Raw genomic sequence first — 22030 nt, 5'->3', positions numbered from 1 at the left:
CCTGTCCGTCTCGGCGAGGGCGGGGCTCGGCGTTCCGGAAGGGGCGTGGCCTTGTGTGGTGGTACAAGACAGGCCTCTCGGCCCTAGAGGCGGGTCTGCTAGCTGGGCGAGGGGCGTGGTTTGGTGGTATTAGGGAGGGCGGGGCTCCCGGCGCTCGGGGCTGTGAGCGGCGAAGGGGATTGGGCGTGGTGTTCTGGGAGGGGCGTGACTTCCAGCACTCTGGGGGCGTGGTCTAGAGCTGGGCGGGGCGTGCCCTCCCGCAGAGCGCGTCTTTAGAGAGCACTTTGTAGAAGGCCCTGCTGGGCGGGCCTGTGTCGTGTTTCCCTTCTCTTTCCTTCGGAAAGGAAACACGGCCCAGTGACCTACTGGCCCAGAGGACAGTGGGCTTTTGCTCTCCAGTCAACGACGAGGGAAAGATTTACCTCCGAGCTGCGGGGAGCAGGACAGGGGAAGCCCCGCGGGCCAGTGTGACAGGGATACTCTTACACAGAAGTATTTTTCCTTTTTTTTTTTTGGTGAGCTCTTCAGGTCAAGGGTACTGCCCTACCCCTTGAGCCACAGCACCACTTCCCATTTTCTTAGTGGTTAATTGAAGACAGGAGTCTCAACGTTCTTTAGTGCCCAGCATGGCTTTGAACCGAGATCCTTATATCTGAGTAGCTAGGATTACAGGCGTGAGCCACTACACCCGGCTCACTTAGTGGTTCTTCATGTGCTTTTATTTAAATAAAAGACCAGAATTTCATGAGGGGCACTCTTACAGTTGGTTAAAAAATACACTAAAACATTTCTTGAAATATTTGTAAAAGAGCCTTTTCAACAGCTAATGGGTAGAGCCGGGCGTGATGGTAAGGAGCTGTAGTTTGAGCTACTGGGAAGGCTGAATAAGGAGAAGCACAAGCTTAAGGCCAGCTTGGGCAATTTTGGAGATTTAAAGAAGGCTGAGAATGTGGCTAAGTAATAACATGCTTGTCTGGCAGGTGCAAGGCTTTGTTCTATCCCCAAACAAAAAGAAAGTGTGTGTGTGTGTGTGTGTGTGTGTGTGTGTGTGTGTGTGGTGGGGGGGGGGAGTGTTGTGCTTGTATTGACTGGGGCTTGAGCTTGGGGCCTGGCTACTGACCTTCAGCTTTTTCACTTAAGGGTAGCACTTTACCACTTGGACAACAACTCCATTTTCATGTTCATGCTGCTTGCTTGGAGATAAAAGTCACAGATTTTCCTGCCCATCCTGGATTTGAACCACACTCTGCAGATCTCTTCCTTGTCAGGATTACAGGCATGAATCACCAATACTTGGCAAGAAAAGGTTTTAAGAGTGTTGGTGGCAGATGGAAATGATTCAAAAGCCATTTGGTTTTCTCCAATGAAAAACTGGCAAAGCTCTAGGACAAGTTATGCTCTACCCTTCTGATGGAAAAACATGATATGCCATGATTGAAACTGTAAAAAGATAGAAATGAGAAAAATGTGCTACATAAAAAATTAGAATAGGTGTAGGGCAGTATCCTTGAGCTGAAGAGCTCATGGACAGTGCCCAGGCCTAAAGTTCAAGCCCTATAACCCACCAAGAAAAAAAAAAAAGAAATAAACAACTAGGTTGAAATAACTACATTTTCATTTTTCATTTTGTCAGTTATGGGGCTTGAACTAAGGATTTCAGTACTATTCCTCAGGACCAGTGCTCTACCACTTTGAGCTCACTTTCGGGTTTTTTTGGATATTAATTGGAGATAGTCTCATCGACTTTTTTTTTTGTGGGTCACAGGACTTGAACTCAACCTAGTTGCTGTCCCTGAGCTCTTCAGCTCAAGGATACTGCCCTACCCTTGAGTCAAGCCCCATTTCCTGTTTTCTACAGGTTAATTGGAGATGAATCTTAGGTCCTTTTGTGCCAGGCTGGATTTGAACCTTGATCATCAGATCTCAGCCTCCTGAGTAGGTAGGATTACAGGTGTGAGCTACCAGTGCCCAGATACCACCCTACCCCTTGAGCCACAGTGCCACTTCCAGTTTTTTGGTGATTGATTGGAGATACGAGTCTCGGGCTTTGTAGTACCCAGGCTCAGTGTGAACCATGACCCTCAGCCTACTGGATAGGATTACAGGCATGAGCAACCATGCCCAGCTTTTTCCATTAGTTTCTTATTCCTCATCACCTTTAAGCCCGGTTATTTTAAATATTTTTCTCAATTATTGATTGGATTGAGTATTTTTCTTTTTTTCCTATTTAGAACATTTTTCAAGTGGTCCTTGGACATCTGTGCATTTTTGTTTTTGAGTGTCTGATTGTGTTATCCCCTATTGTTCTATTTAAATTTTTTTCAAGTCTTTCTCTTCTTTTTCTTCCTGATTTGTTATTTAGAAGACTTAAGTTCTTTCCTTTAGAAGTAAAATAAGGTTATATTCCTCCGGTGTTGTAAGTGGAAGGTTGAGTAGTTAGGTCTCATGTGGATCTATGTAGTGTCACTACTGTCCTGATTTCTTATTCCCCTTTCATAGTAATAAAATATCAGAAATTCAAAAAACAGAGACAGAAGTTCTTGGAATCAATCATTTATCACAAAATGAACAATTTCAATTTTAACCGTACAATTGCTTTTCTTCATACTTAACTCAAAAGTGAGTAAACAGGATTTCATTCAAACTTTACAAATACCATTTACACTTAGCCTGAGTTCAAGTATGAGAGAGTTCAACCTGAAGTTAGACTTCATTTCTCAACAGTTAAGCATCTGTTAACAGTGCAGTGCATGAACATGCATGACCATATAAAACCCAATCGTCCAGAGAAATCTGTGAACATTGACACAAATGAACTTCAACCCTTTATTTTGCTTTGATCCTTACCTTTTTTCCTCTTCTTTTTTCAGTCTTAGGGATTGCACTCAGGGCTGCAACATGCTAGGAAAGTGGTCTACCCTGAGCTACATCCCGAGCTTTCACAAGATCTTTGGAGACTAAAACTGTTAACTGTAACGTAACTTAAAAAAAAAAAATGGCATATTATGAAGGTGCACCCAGACGCAAAATTTTAGCTCAACATTTCTACAGCAGCTGCTTTTAGGTGATTGAAAAACAACTTTTCAGTCATCTCTGCTGATCACGTACTTGAAAATATGCAGCAGTATGGTAGTTTAGTAAGTTTATAAATATCAGTACTTGTAACAAAATATAAAATACAGAGTATCTCTTTTTCAAATATGAAGTCTCTGAATGCTTCATTCATCCTTTGGTTCAAACCCATACAATGCACTCATCTGACACTGTACACTGAGCACTGAGACAACACTGTCCCTCTGTCTGGGAGGGAGGGGTCCCGTGAGAGTGCCAAAGCACTACATCATAGAAAGGAAACGTTGAAGCAAAAATACTTTCTGAATATATATATATATATATATATAATACATATGTAAACAGACATTCATAATAAGAACACAGGCCAAAATATTGTCTTCTAGGAAACCAGAAGCTTCTTCCTTTGAAATAATATACACTGAGGATGCTTTTTGTTGAGAATGGAGCCTGTTCCTATATTTGCTCATGTGCTTAGTTATCTTGGAAACAAGTAATTATTACATTCATTTGCCAGCGGTTTGTCTTCTGCTTAAGTGGCAGGCAGTTTCAAACAACAAATTTCAGTCCAGTTTTCACTTACTACTAGTTAAGCACTAGTAAGTAATTATTAGATAAAAAAAAATCCACCTTTATCAGTCTGTATTAGTACTATAAGCAGTTAAGTGAACTAGTGAATTTCAAATTTTGTGCAGGGGAAACTAGTTGATCATTTGTTTCCAATAAGGCTAGTAGCAAAATAAGCACTACAAAGTAAGTCCAAGCTAGCAATAAACCCCTGATTTAGCAGGCTGAATCCAAGTTTGAAGTTAGGTAATTCTAATTCCTATATTACTGTGCAAATCTGTAATTTCCTATGGAAAAGAGAATGCTGGCAGCTTCAAAGCCCTGTGGTAAGAGAATGAGATACTGATTAGGGTTTGAAATGAAGAGAAATTATATAAAGGAATCTGATTGTTAATAATGGTCTCACAATTCCCTTAATGAGTCAAAAACTGAGATATCGCATTTGTCAATCATGTTCTGAGGTAAAAGCCTAAATCTGAAGCAAATGATTAAACACACAGAACAAAAGATGTGTTTTCTATTGTGATCATATGCAAGAATTTCAAGTTTTTTGTTGACATTCGGAACCAGCAGCCATCCCCTTGAAAGGAAGAAGCTTGGTCATGACTGTCCATCCCTTTTCAAAGCTTCCAGTCTCTGAAGCAGTGCATTACCAAATGCTTCCCGGTAGGCGGGGCTGAGTGTATCCAACAAGGAGTACACTGTTTCGTGGTAGGGTGTCTGCAAATCATCATCCACCTGGTCAAAGGCATAACCTACCACCTACAAGAGAAGAGACGGAATGGGTGTAATGATTCGTGTCCATCTTGCACAGAAGGCATGACTCAAGTGCTACTCTGGGTTATTCTCTAATGATGTTCCTCTCTTCAATCAACAGAATAGTCATGTTTTAGTACTTCCTGTAGTTTCAACGTAATTTATAACATAGGACATGGGAACAACACCAGCAAAACATTCCCTTAGAGGAATCTTTATAAAATCTATTTTCATATTTTGCTTGGATTGGCTGATTTTACTACTTTAATTTACTGTTTATTTTTGGATCAGTACTAGGGCTTGAATTCAGGGTCCAGACTTCTAATCCCTCAAGGCTGGCACTCAATCACTCGAGCCACAGCTCTACTTCCAGCTTTCTGGTTGTTTAACTGAAGATAGCTCACAGACTTTCCCTGCCTGGGCTGGTTTTGAATCAGAATCTTCCTATCTCAGCCTCCTGAGTAGCTAGAATTGCAGGTGTGAGCCACAAATATCTAGCTTACTCGGGTTATTTTTGAGATAAGGTCTTACATTTTGCCTGGCCTGACCTGGACTGCAATCCTATGCATGTTTTCTGTGTGGCTGGGATGACGTGTTCCTCACTATGCATAACCTTTTCTGCTTCGATGGAGTTTTGCAAACCTTTTTTTTTTTTTGCTGCCATGGATTTTCATGGAACTATTATTCTTCTTACCTCAGCTTATGGAATAGCTGTGATGACGGGTGCATACCACAACACTCAGATATTGGTTGAGATGGGGTCTCTTCACCTTTTTGCCTCCTGAGTGTAAAAGGGGATGGCTGTTCTTACAGCACTGAGTAGTACAGTATACTTCTCTCTGCCTTTCTCTTATTCTTGCTAGTCTAATCTTCCTGGAGGACTGGGATCATGTCTTACTACTGATACAGAACAGATGCTCTCGTATTTTTCTCCTCTCTCTTTGTGTCTGTTTCTGCTCTAGATTGTAGGTAAAGAAGCAGGGCTTTAGGATAGGCCGACTCACCCAGTATCACTCACATTTAAGATTTCTGATAATCAAAATTGCTTTTCTCTCATTTCAGCCATCTTGGAGAATGAGCCAAAATATGACAGTTTTTTGGTCATTCATTGATGAATTTCATTTTTGATTTCTGTCTCAGATCCATTTTTTTTGTTTTTCTTTGCCCATTTCTATTTACGATCCACTACAGATTTAGAACTGTATTTTGGAAGTAGTCCATGAGAATTGGTAATTTCAGGTCTTGTACTAACTTTGCTTCCTGAACAGCTAAGACCACAGCTATACACCACTATGCCTGCTTTCTTTTCTTCCTTTCTTCTCTCTCCCCTCTTCCTCTCTTTCAAACTTCCTTTGTCTCTCTCACTTCCTCCCTCCCTCTCCCCCTTCTTTTCTTTCTCTCTCTTCTTTCTTTTTTTCTCCTTCCTTCCTTCCTTTCTTTCTGCTTGAGCTCAGGGCCTGGGTACTATCCCTGAGCTGTTTTTGCTCCAGGCTAGTACTCTACCACCTGAGCCACAGCACCACTTCTGGCTTCTGTGTAGCTTATTAGAGGCAAGAGTCTCATGGACTTTCCTGCCTGGGCTTGCTTCAAACTGAGATCCTCAAGTCTCAACCTCCGGAGTAGCTAGGATTATAGGCAACCTGATTATTATTATTTTTTTTTTTGCCAGTCCTGGGGCTTGAACTTAGGACCTGGACACTGTCTTTGAACACTTTTTACTAAAGGGCTAGCACTCTGCCACTTGAGCCACAGAGCCAATTCCAGCTTTTTCTATGTATGTGGTACCAAGGAGTTGAACCCAGGGCTTTGTGCATGATAGGCAAGACTCTACCACTAGGCCTCTTGATTCAATTTTTTTTAACACCTAGCCCTAATTATTCTTCTGCTCCACCTACCTCCTCCCATGCGCCCCCCCCCCCCCCCCCCGTCCTGGAGTTTGAACTCAGGGCCTAAGTATGGTCCTATGCTTTCTCAGGGCTAGAGATCTGCCTCTTTTTCTATATGTGTGGTACCGAGAAATCGAACCTGGGTCTTGGTGCATGCTAGGCAAGACTACCACTAGGCCTCTTGACTGATTTTTTTAAAGACAGAATCTTGGTAACTTTTGTTCAGGCTGGCCTTAAACTGCAATCTTCCTGTCTCCATCATTGTAGTAGCTAGGATAACAGACACACCAATACCATGGCTGGCCTTCAATCTTGTTTTAAGAAGAGACATAAGAGGTGGACAAAGATCTTTCAACACAATGACTGCAACACTCACTCAGCACACAGAATGCATCGTTTTGGTGGGTGTATTTAGCTACAGATGAGAAGTAAATTCTTTTGGGGGTTGATGATTAAAGCAACATAACACCACATAAATAATTCTGTTTTTCTGACGGAATCCTATTTCACCAAGATGATCAAAGACATTTTGGAACTTTTTTCTTTCTTTCTTTCTAGTTATGTGGTACTGAGGAACTGAACCCAGCTTCATGCATGTGAGGCAAGCACTCTACCACTAAACCACATTCCCAGTACCGAAGCTACTCAACATTGCCTCCTTTTTGAACAGACTGCCTTGGATTCACTATTTTTTTTCTCCCTAAAAAGAAGAGTGAGTTACCCTCAGCCCTGCTTCCGTGAGCTCCAGGCAGTATCTGTTCCTTTCCTTTGTCTCCACGTTGATGTAGGCCACATCATCTGCACAGCGCAGGCTTTTGGAGACAAACATGTCGTTAACGGCAAAGAGGACATCGTTCACTACTGCTTCTGCTTCTAGCCGCATGTCCTTCACATCAGTTCCTTCAAAACCATTAAGCTCTGAGCTGTCTTCAAACCCAGATATACTGCTCAGCTCTACGGGGTTACAGTCCGTTTCCATCCTACAAAAAATCAGATACAAAATTTTGTTAACAGAAAGATTCCCAAGATACTGTTGCAGCAAAACAGCTGTGGCCTACAATTGCTAGCTGGTATAAAACACTAGCTAATAATTTCCAGGAAATGCTGGGCGCTGGTAGCCTCATGATGTAATCCGAGCTACTCAAGAGGCAGAGGACTGTGAATCTTGGTGCCAAGTCTGCCTAGGCAGAAAAATACTTGTAAGACTTATTTTCAATTAATCGCCGGAAAACGGGAAGTGGCACCATGGCTCAAAGTGGCAGAGCTCTAGTCTTGTGCAGAGCTCAGAGACAGTGCCCAGGCCAAGAGTTCAAACCCTGTGACCGACAAAAAAAATTTTTTTTTTCCAGGGAAAGTATCTAAAGCCATTGTTAGTAGTTTTCACAAGTGAAAAGATGTGTCTTTCCTAATGGGAATCTGCTTTGCCTTCACAATCTTTTGGCCTTCTCCCCGCCCCCCCTCCCAAACACTCACGACCCATATGCCTTCACCTCTCCTGATGAAGTCCTCACTCTAGAGCAAGTAAAAACTTCATATACTCCTTACACCTCTAATAAAAGTATGCATTGCCCTGGATGGAACTTTTTACTGCAACTACCTCATTTATTTCACAACCTGTAACTGTGTTGAAGCCCTGGACCATACTTTGCATGACCCTTGTATCTGACTCTGTTCTGTTTCTTGGCGTTCCTCGTCAGCAATGATTAAAATTTGATCTGATTTGTTGAGGTCTCTGGCCCCTTTCTTCCCTTTCATCTGCTTGATCTTTCCTAACATTTTCTATCAAAGTGAGTTGCTTAAAAGTTCCTGCTTTGGTTTGGCACTTGTAGAGCGCTCTGCTAAGACAATATACCAACAAGTATAGAAAGGAAAAGGACTGAGCCAGGAGTCTGGCCTGGTGGTAGGTAGAGTGCTTGCCTAGCATGAATGAAGACCTAGGTTCAATTCCTCGGTACCACATACATAGACAAAAGCCTGAAGTGGTGCTGAGGCTCAAGTGGTAGAGCTCTAAGGACAATGCTCGGGCCCTGAGGTCAAGCTCAGGACTGGCCAAAAAAACCCAAAAACCAAAAAAAAACAGGAAAAGGGCTGTTTTGGAATAAAGAAGGATTTTTTAACTGTTAAGGCTTTGTGTTAACTGTTTTTTCAAAGATGGAATTAAGACACACCTTAGAAGCCATATCTCAGATTGTACAGAGGGTGTGGGAATGCTTCGAGATTACTTGTGTACTGTTAATCTTATTTCAACGTCCTTTCGGGGTCACCTTATGTGACTAGGAGCAGCCTGCCTGCAATGTGTGCTGGCTCAACAGATTTTTGACCTACGGTATAATCTTTGAACATATGCAATTTTTAATCCTTTCTTTACAGGTTACCTAGACCACTTCTGATTAAGAAAACTGTAGAAAGTTAGTAACTGCCACAAGCAAATGCCAGGTGGTGGCACATGTCAATTTTCCAGAGTCCTGCTTTGTGGAGTGTCTGAATGCACTGCTCTGGGTCTCTGTTCACACTTGCTGGAATCGTTCACAGCAGATTTTAGTCCACAGGTTGCTTTTCCCCATATTTCTTTGAAAACTCTTCAGTGTTCTTACAGAATTTTTTACGGTCCTTAGAATATTCTTTAGGTAGGTCAGCCCGAAGGGGGTGCTTGGGTTGGGGGTCATTCACCAGTGCTTGCCAAGTCAATAAATTAGCTTCATCAACCTGGATGTTACGGAAGTTTTTCATTCCACATTTAAGCATCCCTTCAAGCTCCTTCATCAGCCTTCTGCTGGCCACCATCTTGAATCTGGTGCTGCTGCTTTCCCTATGGCATAATCTTTTGCAGAAGTAAATTCTGTGTTACAGTGACATTTATTTTTGTGTCTGTTGTGGCTCTAGAGGTTCTTGGACAGATAATTATGGGCATTCCAAAAATGATCTCTTTCCTACTTTCCCTAAGATACAAATTCTCATATTGATAAGAATTTTATTAGGTATTAGCTATTCAAACAATGCTGCCTAAAGACTAGTGGATGGATACATAGTAGCTCTCTTCCCTTTTTAATTTGCAGTGCTTGGGGCTGAGCCTGAGGTCTCTCTGAAACATGGATACTGGAGGATTTTCACCCAGTTCCAAGAACTCTAGAGGTGATATACTTTCTTTGGTCTGCAGCTGTGTTATGGGTTGTTAAGCACTATATAGGTGATAGTCTTTGAATTGAAGATATGTCAGAGGTTGCTTAGCTCAGGAAAAGTTTTGGTCCAGAGAATACTTGCCCTTGATTGTTCCTCCTAGATAGCTTGCTCCAGAAGAACACGCTTTGCTAGTCTCCATATCCTGTGACTTCTGCCTTGATATGGGTTTTGGCTTTATAAGTTGTCGTAACTGCATTTGGGGCTGCAAGTTCTTTGGGATGCTAGTCTGCCTGTAGCTACCTGCTTCCTAATAAGACTCCCTAAGCGACCTCTCAAAATATGGCTTCTCTGTATCTCGTTGGTTGAGTTCCCGTTTAAAATCGCATGTATCGGGAACGCATTTTATACTGAGCTATGTTCTTAGCTATACTTTAAATGTTCAATTATTCCTCTAGGAGAGATACTCAGAACTGGAACTGCTGTGTTAAAGGACATGCTCACGTTAAGTTTCAATGGATACTACAATTCACTCCCCCCTGCCAAACTAAAGAGTGCTTTTGTTTTGCTGTTTTGTTAGACAGGCCTGGCCTTGTAGCCTAGCCTAAGCTGGCTACAACCTCAAGATCTTCCTACTTCAAACACCCAAGTGCCAAGATTTTACTGATTCCTATATTCTACCAGAACAGGAGGGATTTTATTCTTTGAAGCAAAGAATAAAAGCAGAGAGCGTGGCTCAACTGGTAGAGTACCTGTCTACCAAGTAAAGACCCAAAACAAAAGCCAAGGAAAATGATGAATACTCATTTGTTTAATATATTTCCTTGAATGAACACCTTTTTAGATGTTTGTAGGATATTTTTAGTTCCAAGACCATTTGGCTAAAAATGTAAACTTCCTTTTTAAAAAGAGCTTCCTAACTTTCTCTTACAGGACTAGTCAGTCCCCTGTGAGATGCTAGCTTGTGCCTTCTGTACCTTCTACAATGCATCCTTTTCATTTTCTCACTGGACCCTTTTTGTGTTATGCTTTCCAACTTGCTAGAACTGCCTACACTGCCTGGAGAACCTCCCAGATATGTTGACCTCACTGCTGGGAGTCAGACATCTGAAGAAGTTTTGTTTATTCAGAGCTCCTGGATGGCTCTGCTGTAGAACCAGTGCTCCAAATACTATAAAAACTTGTAATTCTTTAGCTATACCTCATTTGCGTATGATAAAAGTAAAAAAAAACTGTGAAGACAAAGCATAAAATATTATATTCAGCCATTAAAAAAAGACAAAGCGGCCAGGAGCATGGGCTAGTGGTAGAGTGCTTGCCTACCATGTATGAAGCCCTGGGTTGATTTCTTACATACCACATAAGCAGAAAAAGTCAGAAGTGGCTCTGTGGTAGAGCACTAGTGACAGTGCCCAGGCCCTGAGTTCAATCTCTAGGACTGGCAAAACAAAAACAAAACAAAACAAAACAAAACAAGACAGAGGACACGTAGGTAATGCGTTCCTCCTCCAATTCTCTTTCAACTAATGATGTCTTAAAGATCTTTACCTCTTAGCTTCAAGTTAGGACATTACTCCTGCTCACTGCCAACTGCCCAACATAGTTATAGAACCAATAACGATTGCTGGAGGAACCTGCAGGATAACTAAAGGGGACTTACTATATAAAGAAACATTGGTAGTCTAAAAATGTCTACCTTCCTTGAATATTAATCAATATAGTGCTTAATATACTGATCTGAGCATGTTTTAATTTTACAAACTTAAAATTTCCAAATGTGATTGTCCATTCTGAGTCTCCAAAGTGTGCTACACATTTAATCTGTTTAAAAAAAACCCCAAGGAGCTCAACAACAGATGTCAAAAATTACTAATACAATTTTTTAGCAGGAGTCTAATTCATTGCAACTATGACTTTCAAAACAGTGAATGTTGAAGAAAGTGGTGCCATAAGGGAAGGCATCTGTATAGATTGGTAAGAAGGCCACTGACTACTGCAATGTTGTATAATAATCAGTACCAAGGTTGAGGGGGGGAGAACAAAAGAGGGGGCAAAAAGACACTTTCACAAACATTCTAAACTCCTGGAAGAGTGTCTCTGAAATGCCTTTCAGTGATGTCTAAAATTCACAATTTTCATGATACGTATAAATTTATATTGCTCAGCTGTTGAGTAAATGATAGTTAAAATACTATGTTGAAGTATTACTGAAACATTTTTGTTGGCTATAACATATTTTTGGGGATAGTACTGGGATTTGAACTCATGGCTCTACTACTTTAGCTACGTAAGTCCAGCAAAACTTTATTTATTGGTCTCTTTCTTCTTGCCAAAACCACACATATTTTTTTGTGGGGGCGGGGGGAGTTATGGGGCTTGAACTTGGCCTGGGCATTGTCCCTGAGCTCTTCAGCTCAAGGCTACCATCCTACCTTTGAGCCAAACCCCACTTCCCATTTTCTAGAGGTTAAATGGAGATTAAGAGTCTCAGGTCCTTTTGTGCATGGGCTGGCTCTGAACCTTGATCCTCAGATCTAAGCCTCCTGAGTGGCTAGGAGTACAGGTGTGAGCCACCACGCCCGACAACCACACATATTTTTGAGACTTAACCAAGCAATTTGGCTGAGATGGATTCCAGTTGCCAGTTAGATTGCTTTCAGAGAGTCAATATATGGAATGCTTCTGGGCCTCATTATTCCAGAATAGTTCGGTCACAGAACACAGCACAAAATCCCAGACCTTCCTGGCAGCCATCTTGAGGTTGGGGTGGCATGGGGGGGGGGGGCAGCGCAGGAGTTCAAGGATGATGCTGACAATGGGAAGAAAACAGAGCCAAGCAATTCATATAGAAATGTAGCCAGGGCCATCTTGTTTCTTAAGCTTAACCTTTTTCAGTTACTGCGGCCAACAAATTCCCCTTATTTTACTGGCAACAGAAAGCATCCTTAATTGATTTAGGCATTTACTCTAAGTTAAAGGTAGTGGTTGATAAAGTTCTTTAACATCCTACGGAGGTAAAAAGCTTCAAAATATGGAACCTTAATGATGATGATGCTATTTTGGTGCCCATTAAGCAGGAAGTGCTTAACAAGAGCTTTATAAAAGCCAAGAATCAGTATGTGCTTGTATTAATTTTCTATTGCTGTTGTAAAAAGACCACCACATATTTAGTGGCTTAAAATAGCACTTTTTTTTTCTACTACGGTTCTGGAGATGTTCAGTATAAAAATCAAGATATAAGCAAGGTATCCCTGAGGTTTCAGATTCAATTTCCTTGGTAGAGGCCACCTGAATTCCTTGGCATATGGTTGCTGACTTTATCTTCAAAGAAGCAGATCAATCTCTGGTTCTGTAGTCACATCTTTTCTGGATTTTTTTTTGTTTTGTTTTTGGTGGGTCATGGGTCTTGAACTTGGCCTAGGTACTGTCCTTGAGCTATTTAGCTCAAAGCTACAGCCCTATACCTGGGCCTGGGACTTGTCCCTGTGCTCTTCAGCTCAAGGCTACCTCCCTACCCTTGAGCCAAGCCCCACTTCCCGTTTTCTAATAGTTAATTGAAGAGTCTCAAGTCCTTTTGTGCCTGGGCTGGCTTAGAACCTTGATCCTCAGATCTTAGCCTCCTGAGTAGCTAGGATTCCAGTTGTGAGCCACCCTGCCCAGCTTTTTCCGTATTTTATTGCCTGAGTCTTTCTCAAGAAAGCCTTCAATTACAGGGGCCAATCCAGGATGATTTCCAGATGATCCGAAGGTAGTTCACAATCACAGCTATCAAGTTCCTTGTCATGTGAGGGACCTGTCATGAATGTTTGTGACTAGCACACAGACATCTTTGCAGGCCATGATCCTGTCTACCCATGTCCATGCCTGTTGGAGTGCATGTGAAGACAGGCGCTTCTTTTGCTCTTCCTTTTCTGTATTTTCCATAAACACATTGGGCAGGCAAATATGTGATGCTGGGCAGTTTGAAAGGCTCTTCTCGAATGAGGTCAGAGCAACTCCCAGGCTGTCTTCTCAGAAAGGGTTATCTTCTCAGAAAGGGTCCATGCTGTACATTCTGCAGTTTCAGCCCCACAGTCAGAACACAATCGAATGGGGTGGGTAAGAATCTAGTTCAAGGCATCACGTGGAGAAGTTTACCCATGTCTTCAGTTAAGAACTCACTTGGAAGGGAAAGGGCTTATGGAATCACATTCTCTCTGCAGGGCTTTGTAAACAGTGTCACAAAACACCAAGTCAGTTTGCTGGGGTCTTTGTTTTCTGTTGCTTCTATCTGCTGAGGAAAGTTCAAGATGGAGTAGTTTAATGTGTGTGGCCTCTGGTGAGAGCCTGTGTGTGGCACACAATGGCTGGCACTAAGATGAGTAGAGGAGCCTGTGAGGAGTGGGGAGAACATGGAGATCCTGGGAGACAGAGATCCAGGAATAGGCTGGCTCTTTGGGGAACTGGATTCTCAAGAAAACTGCATGATTCCCTTTCAAGAGCAGCATCCTCAGTGTCCTCCATCTTCTGCTAGTCCCACCAAGGAAAGGTTCTAGTACCTTCTGCGACACACTGAGGACCAAGTTCCAATACAGGAACCCAAATCAGAAACACAAGAAATACTTTAAAAATATGAAACATCCCCCTACTACACACTGATGGTGGATTGTAAACTAGCTCAGCCACTCTGGAAAGCAGGGTGGAGGTTTCTTAAAGAATTGAAAATTGATCTTCCCTACAATCCCGCCATACCACTCCTGAGCATCTACCCTGAACATCATAACCCAAGATATGATAAGGACACCTGCTCAGCTATGTTCATCTCTGCACTATTCACAATAGCCAGGCGATGGAAACAATCCAGATGCTCTACTGCAGATGGATACAGAAAATGTGATATAATACACACACACACACACACACACACAAAATGGAATTCTACATAGCTAACAGACAAGATAAAATAATGGCACTTGCAGGGAAGTGGATGAATCTAGAGCGAATCATGTTGAATGAGACAAGTCAAGATGAAAAGAACAAAAGTACACCTTAATATGTCCTTAATATGTGGCTATTAGATCCAAACAGTACAAGAACAAGGACTCAATATTTGCGTACCCAATTCTATGGACATGGTATTGGAAATATAAACATAACTACATATACATAAAAACCTATGACTCTATAGACATGTTTTATTTCATAAATTGATATGTATCTATGATATACAAACCCTTAGCCTAATTTTGATTATGTTCTAAAAACTAAGTGCCAGTGATTATATATAGAAATTCCCTTCTTGAACACTTGTTAAACATGTCATTTGAAATAGGATGTAAAAATCAATGTTAAACATAAGTGGCGGCAGGGGGTGAGGGGAGGGAAATGGGGACCATGACACGATAAAGGGTATCAATGTATGTGAAGTAATGCAATTTCTGGTGAATATAATGTAACCCTTCTATTAATTACAATAGAAATATATGAAAAAAATCAATGTTAATTAATTCTTTAATAAAAAAATTTGAAACTTCCTATCTATGAAATTCATTGCTGTATCTGGGTTAAGTTTTTTTTTTTTTTTTGCCAGTCCTAGGCTTGAGCTCAGGGCCTGAGCACTGTCCTTGGATTTTCTCAAGGCTAGAGCTCTACCACTTGAGCCTCAGCACCACTTCCGGCTTTTTTCTATGTATGTGGTACCGAGGAATCAAACCCGGGTCTTCATGCATGCTAGGCAAGCACTTTAACCACTAGGCCAAACTCCTGGCCCCTCTGGGTTAAGTTTTAATTGTTCTCCCCCCCTCTAATGGGTTATAAAGTTTGGTTTGCTGCTTTGTATGTGTGACATAAAACATTTTGCTTACCTACTGTTTTGCCAGCCTGTAATTTGGACTGATGCCAACCAAGTACTGAGAAACTGATGCTGGTTATTTTAAAATCCTGTAAATACTGAGCGTTATCTTGGGATGTAGTTAATTAGAAACAACTTTATTCTTCTTGGACATTGTTTTTATGCTTTTTAATCTCTTGTATTTAGTCTCTGGTTAGTTTTACAATGCAAAATCATTTCTTGACTTAATGCTACACGAATTATGAGGTTTTCCATCTGGAATAGGAACTATTCTTGGTCCTGCTTTAGCTCAGAAAATGGTAATTTTTTTTTTTTTTAAGGTTGCAGGGCTTGAACTCTGGGCCTGGGTACTATCCCTGAGCTCTTCAGCTCAAGACTATTGCTCTAACACTTTGAGCTACAGTGCCCAGTGCCACTTCCTGTGATCTGGTGCTTAATTGGAGATAAGAGTCTCACAGGGGCCAGGAGTTTGGCCAAGTGGTAGAGTGCTTGCCTCGCATGCACAAAGATCTGGGTTTGATTCCTTGGTACTACATACATAATAAAAGCCTAAAGTAGTGCTGTGGCTCAAGTGGTAGGGTGCTAGCCTTGAGAAAGCCCAAGGACAGTGTTCAGACCTTGAGTTTCATGCCTGGGCTGGCTTTGAACCATGATCCTCAGATGTCAGCCTCCTAAGTAGCTAGGATTACAGGCATGAGTCACTGGCACCCAATCTTTAATACAATTCTTTTACTTTAATTATGTGTCTCCCCACAGCATTCTCTCTGTGAAGTGAAGCTTCTGTCCTGGCTGCTTTGGTCTTCCTGAATCCCATCCATTTTTACCACAATAACCAGACACCTAGGTCTTGCTACAAGTGCCATGTTTAAAACCTCTCCAGTCATCTCATTTCCATCTTGCCTCTCAAGGATTACTGTTCCATGCATTTTACAGTGGTTCACGCCTGTAACACTAGCTCCTCAGGAGTCTGAGATCTGAGGATCTTGGTTCAAAGCAGCCCGGGCACTAAAGAACATGAGACTCTTATCTCCAATTAACCACTAGAAAACCAGAAGTGGCGCTATGGCTTAAGGGGTAGGGCGGTAGCTGAAGAGCTCAGGGACAGTGCCCAGGCCCAGAGTTCAAGCCTTACAACTGACAAAGAAAAAAAAAAAAAAGAGGCTGAAGTAACTGGTAACATCTAATTCAAATAAAAGTCAAATCCTACTACCATAAAACAAAAATCACACTAAGCCAGGTATGGTCGTGCTTGCCTGCAATTTAACTACTCATGAGACACAGCAGGAAAAATCATGAATTCAAAGGTAAAGTTAATGAGATCCTATGTCAAAAGAAAATACAAAAGTCAAACAACTATTTTGAAAATAAAGATGGTTAAGTTGATTAATTATAATCAGAAGTTAGACAAAGTTAAAGCATAATTTCACTTAATTTTCTATACCTCAGCATTTGCATGTCTTTCAATTGCTGAGAATACATTCATCTGAAAATAGAAATATTCAATCAGAAGCACTTGCAAAAATGGCAATTTTTTCCATTATGGCAATTTACACATTTACTTTGCCTTCCTTTTCACCATGATACACACATTACCCTAAAAGCCACAAATCAACCTGACAGAATTTTAAGAGTTTTTCTGTTAAGGAGAGGTCTGAGGGTAAAGAGAAACACTGTGCTAATGTGAGAAGTTTTAAAATCTATAAATAAGTGGCAACACTATAGTCTGGTAAACTTTTTCTTCAGAACTAGATACTGTAAATGAGATTCTAAGAAAAAGACAAAAAATATCCAGGAACTATTGTTTCTTATTACCCTCCAGGAAATAAGTACTCTTAGCACTGTATTTAAACAGTACATTCTAACCAACATAAAACAAATCAATAAGGAAACAAAGACCAGAAAACCTCACTGCTTCCTCTCAACTTTACAGTGCTTCTTTACCACAGGCTACAACTGCCACCAGTTATTCTAGGACATTGCATCACCTCATATTATGTTTCCAAAAGTGACTCTTTAAAACGTTGCACATAAATTATTCAGGATCCACCTCTTTCTCCACCTGTTAGCATAACTGTTTGGCTGTGTTAGCATTGTGTGTGTGTGTGTGTGTGTGTGTGTGTGTGTGTGTGTGTGTGTTGGAGGATACATGAGATGGGTTATCAAGATAGCAATTACCTCTTTCTCTCTCTCTCTTTCTTTCTTTCTGTTTTTTTTGGTGGGTCATGGGGCTTGAACTCGGCCTGGGCACTGTCCCTGAGCTCTTCAGCTCAAGGCTACCATCCTACCCTTGAGCCAAGCCCCACTTCCCATTTTCTAGAGGTTAATTGGAGGTAAGAGTCTTAGGTCCTTTTGTTCGTGGGCTGGCTTTGAACCTTGATCCTCAGATCTCAGCCTCCAGAATAGCTAGGAGCTACCGGGCCCAGCCCAATTTCTTATTCTCTATTTTATCTTATTTCATCACAAACTAAATGCATTGAAGAGGTGAAGAAATACAGCCAGCTCTGTGTATCAGGAAACAAGACGAGTGTGGTATTATATCCGTGGATGGGATAGATTTCCACAGAGGTATAGTTGGCAAATACTCTGACTTTTTAGCTGACATTTTACTATCCAGCTGAGGGCCAGAATGCAGAACATTAGTTATTTTTGTTTGTGCCATACACTACCATCTGGAAAATCAATCCTCTCAACATGAACAAGTACCCAGTAAGGTGTAGTAAATAAGCTGTCACTTTAATTGGAGTTAGAATTTTGGCTTTGTCAGTTACTCTGCAACTTAGGGAAAAATATTTTAGACTTTCTTTTTTCCAGCTATATATTCTTTCTAAAGTGAATCTTAATGTTATGCTGACAGGACTAAATGAGTAAATATATGGACAGTGCTTAGAATGGTTTTGTGTACCTGGTACTTTCAAGAAATATGTGTAGTAGCACACTTGCAATCCCAGCATTCAGGAGGCTGAGACAAAAAGATTGTGAATCTGGTCAGGTGCTAGTGGCTTATACCTATAATCCTAACTATTTGGGAGGCTGAGATCTGAGGATCAAGGTTCAAAGCCAGCTGGGGCAGGAAAATCTATAACTCATCTCCAATTAATCACCAGAAAACCAAAAGTGGCACTGTAGCTCAAAAGTAGAGCGCTATAACCTTGAGCAAAAGAGTTCAGGGACAGCATTCAGGCCCTGAGTTCAAGCCCCATGCCAACAACAAAGATTGTGCATTTGAAGCCAACCTGGGCTATATAGCAAGACCCTGTCTTAAAAAAACCAAAAAATTCTTCTGGGGTTGGGGATATAGTTTAATAAGAGAGTCTTATATCTATTATTGTACTAAAATAAAACATGGCTAGGAATGTGGCTTAATGCATTACCTATCATGTATGAAGCCCTGGGTTCGATTCCTTAGTACCATAAACAGAAAAAGCTGGAAGTGGTGCTGTGATTCAAGCAGTGGAATGCTAGCCTTGAGGAAAAGCAGGGACAGTGCCCAGGCCCTGAGTTCAAGCTCCAGGACTGTCATAAAAATAAAAGAAAGCCCAACACCCCTTAATGTCTTTAAAGAAGAGGAGGGCAGGGCTCCAAACTTAAGGCATTTGACTCCAAGTTGTGTTCTTTACATTATGTAAAGTATGTAAAGGTTGGGGCAGGGAGTTTGGCTTAGTGGTAGAGTGCTTGTTTAGCATGCACAAAGACCAGAGTTTGATTCCTTGGTACCACATACATAGAAAAAGCCAAAAGTGGTGCATTGGCTCAAGTGGTAGAGCTCTAACCTTGAAAAAGCACAAGGACAGTGCTCAGGTCTTGAGTTCAAGCCCAGGACTGGCCCCTCCCCCCAAAAAATAAATAATTAAAAAGAGAAAAAAAAAGAAGGCAAAGGGTAGTCGCTGCCACTGCTGGCTGGTTGGTGAGCCTAGGATGCTTGAGCTTGGGTTTTAATGACTTGTATTGATGAATTCAAGTTAACAGATTTCTTTAAATAAGTCTATGGAGTACACCCTCTAACCGGTCATTTCAAATCCTTCTATTTAACTCTTAAATAGTTGACAATATTTAGTTTGGCAACAGTTTTCACCTTCCTCAATTAATGCTAGGTATTAGCATTTCATGTTAGCAACACTGCCTTATCATCTATGCTGACTTCCTCTTAGCAAGTATAAAGTGTATCAGACAACAACACTTAACGCTTAGAATGGAGTGTGCTTGATAGTATAAAATCTTCCACTTTTATTTCCCCTTCTGATATTTGAAATTGCAGGCTTCCTATGAACAGAACAGCCTGACTGAAATTTCATATTGCAAAGGAAAGAGTTACTGACAGAAGTTCAGTTGGGGTTCTTAGTCTCATCCATTTGTTGAAAAGCCAGTTTAAACTTCCCAAGCTCTAGTTCTAGAGTCCAACTTTGACTTTTCATACCCCTTTGTTTACCTTCCTTTTATGACATGTTTTCTAATTATTACTTACCAACATGTCTTATTAACCTCAAAATATATCTAGACCTCAGCTCTAACCATTTTCACTAATGCCCATTCTGGTGCAAACCATGTTTCACTGCAGTGTGAATTACTAAGATATCCTAATCGGTCTTGCTGTACTCCTCTTTGGTCCTCCAATACCTATTTTCTTTAACTGTATTTTTTTTTTCTTTTTTGGTACTGGGGATCGAACCCAGGATGTTGCACTTGCTAGGCCAGTGCTTTGCCGCTGAGTTACATCCCAGCCCAATCAGGTTATTTTCAACACAGTAGTAGCAGATGATCCTGGGAAAACAAACTAGCTTATCACACTATAGTGAAGCCCATGCTTCTATAATCCCCAAATGACCTGCTCTATGATCTTTGCTTCTACCCTTTCCTTCTCTTCCCTTCTGCTGTTTCTGGAACTCACAATGCATACTACCATGACAATCTGAACTTGCTGGTACATCTTGCCTGGAAAACAGTTCTTTGGGCATGGACATGCCTCTCTTCAAGCCTCTGTTAATGTGTCATCTTATTAAATGAGTCTTCTTTTTAACACAACATTGCATATTGTTTGATTACTGTTTCTCCCTTCAACAAAATATAAGATCCAAGAAGGCAGGGGCTTAGTCAGTTTACTGTTCTAGCTTCTGCATTTACAATAGCGTCTGGCATATAGCAGACAATAAATGTTTACTAGATAAGTGACATAAGCTCCTTGAAGGATCTGCTTTTTAATTTTTTAGCCTTGCATCTGAACCAGGACCATCTACCTGTTCACTACTTAAGTTTATTACCACCGAGCTACATCCCAAACTCTTGACTCTTTACTAACCCCAGTGACTTTCATTTAATGGCCCCTTCATAAATATGTAATATTTTTTCCAGGGAGCAGAAGTTACTGGGAACATTCTGGATAAATCTGTAACAAAGAACGGGGCATCAACAGTCTCCAAGCAACCGAATAAATTGACACCCCTAGTGGAAAGAGGGTAGTTTAAAGGAGAAACAGATCTATTTGCCAACATTTCTGGGCTATGTGAACATTTTGGAAAGTTATCAAGACAGTAGAATATGTAAATCCTTCATTAGTTGTTTCGTGGCTTTTCTTTTTTTCCTTCTAGTACTGAGGCTTGTTGGGCTGAGGGCCTTTGGCACTGTCCCTCAGCTTTTTTTTTTTTTAAAGTTTAAATTAACATTTTTAGTGTTCTACTACTAGGCCCACAGCTCCCGCTCTGGCATTTTGGGGGAGCTTAATTGGAGATAAGGGTCTAGAGGTCTTTCCTGCCCCATGCAGTTCCTAACTGCTATCTTCAGATCTCAGTCTCCAGAGGTCGGTGTCCTAGCTTACAGGAATCATCCTCAGATCCTACCCTTAATGAAACAGCTTTATGTTTCAGGACTTACTTAGGTCCATGCCTTCACTCACACGGTTTAATCTTCCCGGGAACACTCGGACGTAAGAGGCTCACCGGATCCACTGGGCGGAAGAGGCAACCCAAGCTCACAGAGGCAGCAGTGGCAGTTTCCAAGGTGGCCCGGGGTCAGGCGCCGGGGCTCTTAAACCCAGAGCCGCGAGAATCGATCGGAGGCTACCGGCACTCAGGCCTTTCAGGACCGCCGAGCTCAGCCGGCTCCATCCCGGCCAAGAACGTGGTCGCGCAATCCCCGGGAGAGACAAGGTAGTCCAACCGAGGTTCCTGCGGGCTCGGGAGGCATCCATCCACAGATGCCCACAACCCCCAACTCTCCTAGTGGACGGTCTAACGAACACACCCCGATGAGCCGGAGGGGTGCTGTAACGGCGAACCACCGGGGGAAGAGCGGCGGAGAGGCGGCTTCGGAAACAATGCCAGCACCGGGCGGGGACCCGACCACTGGTCGACCGGCAGGCGCCGGCCGCCAGACTCCGGAGCACCCCGCGCGCGGAGGGCCGAGAGGGGCTCCGGTCCTCACGGTGCCGGGGCGGCGGCGCCCCCTGCCTCAGTTCCCGGCAGGCCGGGGTCGGATCAGGCCCCGCACGCCTCGGGGCTCCTCTCACCCGGGACCGGTCGGCCCGACGCTCCTCACCGCCCTTCCGCACGCAGCGTCGGCCTCCCACCCGTCCACCCACATCCGGGCCGCTCACCCGTGTGCCGGCGACGTCCTCCTCCTCGACCTCCTTCCGAGGCCACCGCAGCCGACCCGCGGCGCCGCCTCCTCCCCCGCCCGCTCCCCGCCTTCTGGCGCTCGGAAGTGCTCCAGCCCGAGCCCTTTCCCCGCCTTCCCGGCGCCCCAGTGTGGCGTCACTTCCGCTTGCGCCGGCCCGCCGCGCGGAGTCTGCGCCTCGCGCGAACGCGCCGGG

At 42.4% G+C, this 22030-nt stretch overlaps 1 protein-coding gene and 1 pseudogene across 3 annotated transcripts; both read right to left on the bottom strand.

The window, feature by feature from the left end:
* Positions 1-4140: 4140 nt before the first annotated feature.
* Positions 4141-21924, bottom strand: Gskip (GSK3B interacting protein). 3 transcript variants are annotated; one of them, XM_090344791.1, is made up of 3 exons: positions 21815-21924; positions 7003-7261; positions 4141-4401 (listed from the first exon to the last, which is right to left on the bottom strand). In XM_090344791.1, the coding sequence occupies exons 2-3, from the start codon at positions 7258-7260 to the stop codon at positions 4240-4242; spliced, it is 420 nt and encodes a 139-aa protein (XP_090200917.1). In that variant the 5' UTR covers position 7261; positions 21815-21924; the 3' UTR covers positions 4141-4239. The 3 variants fall into 3 exon arrangements, with proteins under 3 accessions (XP_090200917.1, XP_090200920.1, XP_090200919.1); XM_090344794.1 differs by lacking the exon at positions 21815-21924 and adding an exon at positions 21118-21197; XM_090344793.1 differs by lacking the exon at positions 21815-21924 and adding an exon at positions 21094-21177.
* Positions 8820-9065, bottom strand: LOC150054887 (ubiquitin-conjugating enzyme E2 L3 pseudogene; annotated as a pseudogene).
* Positions 21925-22030: the final 106 nt, after the last annotated feature.

This window comes from Megascapheus bottae, chromosome 14, assembly GCF_031878675.1.
Source record: "Megascapheus bottae isolate mThoBot1 chromosome 14, mThoBot2.hap1, whole genome shotgun sequence".
NCBI lineage: Eukaryota > Metazoa > Chordata > Mammalia > Rodentia > Geomyidae > Megascapheus > Megascapheus bottae.
This window is presented reverse-complemented; position numbering and strand designations above follow the sequence as displayed.